General features: G+C 34.1%; 1 protein-coding gene across 1 annotated transcript; it reads right to left on the reverse strand.

Annotated features, from left to right (window-relative positions):
• Positions 1-2200: 2200 nt before the first annotated feature.
• On the reverse strand, positions 2201-6437 carry LOC142984074 (carboxypeptidase B-like). Its single transcript, XM_076131384.1, has 7 exons — positions 6340-6437; positions 5533-5791; positions 4669-5062; positions 4175-4289; positions 3633-3826; positions 3197-3281; positions 2201-2475 (listed from the first exon to the last, which is right to left on the reverse strand). Exons 1-7 carry the CDS (start codon positions 6413-6415, stop codon positions 2201-2203), a joined length of 1398 nt encoding a protein of 465 aa, XP_075987499.1. The 5' UTR covers positions 6416-6437.
• Between the last annotated feature and the right edge of the window lie 1736 nt (positions 6438-8173).

An 8173-nucleotide genomic window follows, 5' to 3' on the forward strand; every position in this document is an offset into this window, starting at 1 on the left:
ATGTCCCTTGCAGGTTTGAGGTTGTTGACCTTAGGGGCTCTTGTGTGCGGTACTGTGGCTTTTTGTATCAACGTTACCTTAGCTACAATGGCAGGTATCGGGTATGGTCCACGAAAGGTATTAGAAAAACCTTTTTAAAGAATCGAGTTACTAGTCACTACTTATTTTGGAATATTATTATTAGCCTGCGTTTTCCTACTACTAGGCAAAGGCCGTCTCCATAGTTTTCTATATATTATACTTATTATGATTTTATTCTGCTGCTAAACTTTGTGAACTTAGTCATTGATTGGATGTTACTTCCAACAACAGGTGTTATTATAATGTAACATGTAATTTCAATGCCTACCTTCAATCTCTGTGCAAGATATGAACTTGAAACATCATGATCAGTAGTACCTGAGTTTTTTCAAAATATTGTATCCAAGTCAAACCTTAATATCGGAACATTATTTTTAAAAATACTAACAAAAATGTCTCAAAATGCAAATGAGTAAATAAATCTCCAATTACAAACTATTTTTCACGTTTATTAAATCGTAACACTATTATTTTAATTCACGTCACAATCAGTCATAATTATCATTTTAAAGCAATTCTTTATCACCTAGATTGCAAGTCCATTAGTTCCTTATTTCAACAAAATGTGTTAAACACTCAGTCTCCCAACAAAACACGTTCAATGTTAACCAATTTTCTCACAACAAAATTCAAATAAGTTTCCTTGTGAAATCTGAACGATGTAAGAATACAAAGCAACACAACTGTGTATTATGATATTGCAGGAGCACGAAGCTTGTGACGTGAAAAATTACTATCGAATGGTAGCATTTTTCACCTCTCCTTATACGAAATGTGGGAGTAAACAGGAAATAGAGAACTGGATGTGACATTAGATTTATTGAGTTTCGTTTAACTTAGATTAGACTTTTTGGTAGCTCTAGATTTTTCTCTAAATAGCTACGTTTGTTGTATGTTTTTCTATTCGTATAGAGAAAGGTTATAAATAATTAGATTAATGATTGATGATAATGAATCTAAGCGTTTTAAGAGAAGCGAGAGACGTTGAACAAGTTGATTCTGGAAATCTCTATTTTATGAATTCAAATGGTTGATTCACTACTTATGTGATATTTAATGAGCTATCTGTGTGAAAAACTCCGACTAAATTACTTAAAAACTTATTTCCTGAGAGAGTAACACAAATATATGAGTCTACAATTCCATAATTAGAAACAATCGTGTTTGTAATAGTACCTATGCATTAATGTTTTTTTTTAAATAAATTAAAATTTATTCTTCACGTAGAAAAAAAGCCTGCACTCGAATATATTGGATTGTAATTCTTAGCACTTAATTCTAAACATGTATATAAAAAAAAATTAAAACCTAGTTAGCATTTAAACATTAACTCACTACCACATCAAAATTTGAACTCTCCTTTCCAAAAAAAAAAATACTGCACCTCAACATTCTCTACATCCATGTAACAACCATGATTTATGAAATTCACGCCCGAAACATTTCAATTAGAAGTTTGACGAGTCACTCTGAACGTTGTATTGATTTATTTCGACCAATCAACTTCTTTTCTAGGAAACACACCAGTTACTTGACACATTTCTCTCATTTCACTAATACTACAGAGATTTGAATGAGATTGGAGCAGCTTGCGATGACGTACAAAATATTGTGTTGTTTCTGAAATGATATATTTCCTTGCTGTTTTGCTGTTACTGTTTTAATAAAACAGTGATAAGTGTGATGTATTTTGTTAAATTACGTTTCATTTCAACAAATTAAATCCAAGAGAATTTTTCTTGTAATTGTTTTATGGCTGTGCTAACTCTGATCTTATTAAGGATACAAGGCGATTAGGTGTATATTTTTTTTCATAATTTAAACCTATATTCAGTACATCACAACCTTATTTATGAACCTCACGCTCATTAATAACAGCGGATGCAGCATTTAGATTAATTTACGAAGCAGTACTTAAAGCTATTTGTGTAATTGTCTTTGGATCATAAAACTCTTACATACGATAAGCCTAGAAATTATGGTAATCTTTGACCTATACAATTGATTTCAGTTGTTATTAACATAAATTTTATACTTTCTAAAAATAGTCGCATTGAGAAGCTTCTCCTTTTTATGAAGTCGGTTAATAAAACAAAGATTGACTGCAAAAACTAGAACTTTACTCAATGCAACCAAAAATCATGAACAATAACAAGAAGATCATCCAAATACTAACACTACAAAAAACACTACTGATACCATTAAACAAAGGTCCATAGAAAGTGTTAGCTAGTAATAGTATCTCTCTGAGCATGAAAACGAATCGATCAGTTAGCGGCCCAACATCAGACGCAGAAGGTAATACGTAAAATTCATATTTCATGTAAAATGTATACACTATTGGAGTGTTGAAATGTCTTTTGACGAAGTCAGCTGCGTTGCCGGTGAAATTAACTGTAAATTAAATAAAAATAGTATATAATATGAATAGAGAAGATAATATAGCAGCAGGGTTAGTTGGTGGTTTAAGCATTTTCTTCCCTTGTTACTGGTTAAAACAAGGCAGATTTGACCCCAAAAGCAACACAACAATGCCAAAGTTATTAGGGTTTTAGAATAACTATTGGTTATCCTTACAGTTATGAAAAACAATGAAGTCTTGCTTGCCTGACATTTCTTCTAAATATGTGATGGAATACAACGTCCCAACCTGCCCAACCAAGATAAAACCCTACCATCAATACGGGCGGACTTTCTTACCTAAAACTAAGGTTTCCAGACGGCCTTAAAATCTGGAGAGGGCTGTGGGACTTGTACAATGGCAAAATAAATGAAATCTGTCCAATAGTCAGTTCGTAGGTTTGAGAACCAGCTTTACCACCATATAGTTTTATTTGTCTTAAATCTGTGGAGGAACGAGGTGATCGTATCCTCCAACACAAAGGGAGGATCCTCCGACCAGGCGAGGTGATCATGCCTGGTGGCCTAGGCTGCCAGACTGTTGTAGTCGGGAACTTGTATATATAGTCAGTTGCAGTGCAAACTTTGATAGCGCGATTTAGGACTTGTGACGTCAGTCACACTGCGCGTGGTGATTGCTTGTGCGCTGGTCCCAGTAGATGTCGCTGTATGTAGCGATCTGCTACATGTCTATTAGCTACAAAGTTTAACTTACACACAGTTTTGGCCGCCAGTCCATAACTGAAAGTGACGTTCATTTTCCTGCTTACTGCTTCTTGCACAGCTCCTAAAATATCTTGCTGAAAAGTAACCAGTATATTACAATCTACTTTTGTAAAATAAAATGTGCGTTTGGACAAGGCCAGGATTTTATGGCGATTTATATATTGTAAAGAATTCAGTCACCACTAAACATAAAGACTTCTGTCATTAAGTGATTAGGTAAATGTTTTAAACTTTTGTCTCTTTTTTAATCAATTGTTACTCATGCAATTGTCTATCTACCTGTTTCACTTTCATAACTACACCACTTAACAATTTTTCATAAAATTTAACATGAAGATAGTGCTAATTCAAAAGATCAATATGAAGTACTTCTGTAACCTCAATATTACCACTTTATCGCCTATCAATTAAGACTTAAAACTTACCAAAACATCATAATTATTGCAAGTAACCGCGTCATACGCGTAAGGTATAGTCACTAGGTTGTCAAATCCTCTGATGTTGATAAAAGCCATCATGTTTTCAGCTATACTATCTAGAAACTTTGCTACGGAGTACGTTTCCTGTTCTGATAGAGATTTTGGACCAACAAATACTGCGTCACATTCGTCTTTTGAAACTGAAATGTTTTAAAATTTGTTTGACTATCATAATTTTGGATGGAGGTTTTCTGACGCTCCGAAATTAAAGTATTAAGAAGAAACTGAATAACTGGCTGTCTCCGCCACGCAATGGTTAAGATCACCACGCCGCTACCATTGCATTGGGAGGTCGTGGGTTCGATTACCACGCAGAACACTTATTTGTGCGGTCCAGAAATAATTGTTTCGGTCTGGTTTTGCTTTTTACCTGTTGTTTGTATGTTTGTAAAAGTTCCCGCAACATGAGAGCAATTCTTAGTGTGAGAGTTGCGTTTAGAGACAAGTTTATTTTACATAAGAAATTATTTTAATTTTATTATATCCACCTGTCATCTTGTCGAAATACCAATTTCGGTCGATATTAATTCCTAAGATAGCTCCAGTGTCCGAGCAGGGTTTCAATGGGTAATAAAGTCTACAATTTTTTGTCCAGGTTCGATCCTGCAAATAACGAACAAGATGTCACTATTTGTTACAGATTAAATACCCTACCGTTAAAGGCTTCGCAGCGGCGTAAGAAAACATTCGCAATGCATATGTTTTGTCACTTTTTACATGATTTTATGCTACCTGCAAGTGAAAAAGGCTAAATCTAGGACAACCACTCGATGCAGAGTGCAATGAACTTAACTACTACTATCCTCAATCATCATAGGACATAAGTCCGACTAATTGGTTAGTTAGGAATCTTGCGTTCCCTCAAAAACTATCTTTAAAAAGACTCAAGCTAGTATGTTTGGTTTGTCTCAGATTTGGCGAATGCGTAGACGACTCGGCTATCACAGCTCTATATTGATTATATTAGTAAAGCAACACTTACCGTAGTTATACTATACATATAACCATCAGGATTCGAAAACGGGTGGAAATAGAAATCATAAATTTTCAACAACGGTTTCAGTACAGATCTTGTTTCTAGCATACTAGCTACAACATTCATGAGTATCGCGGATGACACCCAATCGTTGCCTTGTTCGCCTCCCATAAGAAACACAGCCTTCTTCTTACGGCCACCAGTGGATATTTTCATTAGAAATATATCCCTTCTTTCATAAGTTTCGCCGATTTTAACATGGGTTAGTGCTGGGAATTTCTTTTCTTTTATCGTTAACCAGTGTTGTATAACGTCTAAAGGGAAAAATTCTCGTGTGAAGTTTAGTTCTTTGGGTGGTTTTTTATGGAGTTGAACTTTGATAGAGCCTCTTTTGTCTATTCTGTAGGGAGAAAAGCGATAGTTAGGTATGAAAACAGCTTAGATATACAGTTTATTTTGCACCTATTATATCAAGAGTAGAGATTTTTGACAACCGGCTAGCTATTGTCAAGATTTAATATAAAAGCGCCTCTAGCGTAGATCGCAAGAACTATTTTTTCATTTGATTTTAAACGTCAAACGCTCTAGTTTCGATTGTAGAAAATTGCGCTGTATAATTTAACTATTCAAATTAATTTTTCGAGTAAATATGCATTTAAATTTTAAACGTAACTATTGATCGTTTAACGCTTTTAATTCCTACACATTTAGAATAGTTACTACGAAACTACGCTCCTAGTGTAGGGCGTTGTTAAACGTGCATAAAGAAATGTTGAATACATCTAGGATTCATAAACTGAAAAGAAACTCCCGGTTTAACTACGTAATCAATATTTTTTCAGTTCATGATATAAGCGGGATTATACTCACATATTATCACTAGAAGCTTCCAAATACTCAATATTATTATCTCTCATTATAGTTTCAAATTCTTTAAGACAGCATTTATCGACCAAAATCACCATGGGGAAAGATGCTTCGTTGGTCACTCCGTTAACAAAAACCATGTCATTGACGGTAACGTATAGAGTATGTAATACCGCTCTTTCCCTTTTATTGAAAGCTGTTACTTCATACACACTGAAGTTTTCGAACAAATCCTGATAGACATCGGTCTCTTCCATTGGAGCTGTGTGGAGAAATATTAGAAATATACATTTTAGTGTTTTAGACATTGAGGAGTTCGTGGCTTAGTTAACAACAGCCGCACGGATCGATCTCTGAGGTTAAGCCACGCTTGCCGAGGTTGTTCTGCGAATGGGTGACCATCTTATACATATCGAGTTCCTCCGTGCTTTCGAAGGCACGTGAAGGTGTGGGTCCCGGCTGTCATTTTCGAAGATCTTTGACAGTCGTTAACAGAGTTAGAAGCTTGAAAGTCTGACAACCAGTCTTACCGAAAGGTATCGTGTTATAACCCAGGTAACTGGGTTGTGGAGGTCAGATAGGCAGTCGGTCCATGTAAAACACTGGTATGTGCTGCATCCGGTGAGACTGGAAGCCGACTCCGACACAGTTTGGAACTAAGGCTAAGCTAATATGGTGTTATAGACATTATATTAACTTGGCCTTTGTTCAGGCAGTACAGTTCAAGTGTTATAGGCTATGGCAAATGCTTTTTTAAATGTATTTAGTTGGTATAATTAAAAACTTAAGTAAAAAGATTTATTTAACGACCTTGAGAGATATCGCTCTTTTTCGCTGTCGCTGTGTGTAGGAATATTAGAAATATACATTTTAGTGTTAAAGACATTGTGACATTCTGTGCGGATCTATGTGGTTATGGCATATTATTTTTTTAATAGTATTTTGTTGCTATAATGTAAAATACTAAGGAAAATGATTTCTTTACGAAACTTGTAACTTTTTGACGATGTTACGATGAAACTATTTACCCATTTTTCTGAGATGTGTTAAGATCATGCAAATAATATTTTCGATGAAATTCGCAAAGGCAATGACGCTTAGCACGCAAAATGAGAAAATCGCATGAAAATCGAACCCAAAAAAGAAATGAAAATTACACTTTCTATGCTAAATGAAGTTTAGTTTGGGCAAAGGAGTCATTTTCCAATATTTGTGCCAACTTGCATTTTGTATAATTTCATTCGATTATTGATTTCATACTTTTTTAATCGTAAAATTTCGTCCGATTATTATCAAAGTGGGTTATTAAAACAATAATAATTTAAAACTAAAAGGTCGTAAGTTGGTATTTGTTTACCGATAGGGCGAGATAAAGTTATAATATCAAAACTGTCTGAAACAAACCATTGGTATTTGTGCGCCACGCCAAAGGGCAGTCTGTGGTCTTGTTGTAGGGTTGCCTGCAAATAAATCTGCGTAAATTAACTTTTCTTTTCTAATAAAAACCGAATTTGTTCTTTACTGTTCTATTTATTTTTATTTATTACTAGCTGACCTGATTATTTTTTGCAATTATTTTTCCGTAAGAACTATGTTTGTACTTCAAGGAGTATTATGAAAAGAAATTGCGAAATCGGTTTATCTGCTCTTGAGCTTGAGCTTAGCAATAAATTTTATAATTAAATAGATCAAGAGTTTATAGGTTCCGAAAACTACTTTTATGATGTTTTTCTTCGCTTTTCAGAGTGCAAGTGGGAATTTTATTTATAAAAATATACAAAACAAACTTAACAAAAATCAGTGTGTATTTAGCTTTAAAAATTCGTTAATTATAGCAAAATCGACGCAACTCAATTTTACTCGGTTATTCTCAAACCATGATCAAAATAACTAATTCAATTCGCGTACGAACGCTTAAAAGATAATATCCTCGTAGCACCGTGAAACAGAATTGGATCCATAATCCCCGCATCCAAAAGGAATTCCCTTCGTAATTATTACAAATGCCGATCCGACCTAATAAGTAATGTAGCAACCCTATTAATTTTATCGTGTACCAAGGAAATGAGGTAGAATCTTGTACAAGAGTTAAAATAATTAAACGTTGAAGCTCTCAAACGAATTACCCGCCGTTTTCCTATGAGGTAAAAGGGTTTATTTTTTAAATAAATTATTATTTTATGTGTATTTTTATAGAAAATGTTTTATTTTAAGTAAAAACTATAAAAGCCTTCTCTTCTCACCTTTTAATTTTTATTTATAAGGGCTTTTAACTCTACGAGCTTAAGTCAGCCTCATAATAATAAAAACAAAGAAATATCTACACAGTTAAAGTTATTTTCTTATACTATGAATTATAAATTTATGAGACCGTAAACTGATCAGCGACAGTCGAAACGAAATCGACTAACAAAAGTAACACACTATTTTTCACGGACTGTAGCGCGATTCTCTACTAATATCGACTATTGACTACTACCTATGAAGAAATATATATAAAAATATAATCAGCGCAATCTCTAGTGCTCGCCGCAGGAACTATTTTTGCAGTACAATCTAAATGTCAAACTTTCAATACTCTGTGGATAATTACGCCACTGATATTCGAACCCAAAACCTCCACATAACAGTTTATAAAATTCTA

Source organism: Anticarsia gemmatalis, chromosome 26 (assembly GCF_050436995.1).
Source record: "Anticarsia gemmatalis isolate Benzon Research Colony breed Stoneville strain chromosome 26, ilAntGemm2 primary, whole genome shotgun sequence".
Taxonomy (NCBI): domain Eukaryota; kingdom Metazoa; phylum Arthropoda; class Insecta; order Lepidoptera; family Erebidae; genus Anticarsia; species Anticarsia gemmatalis.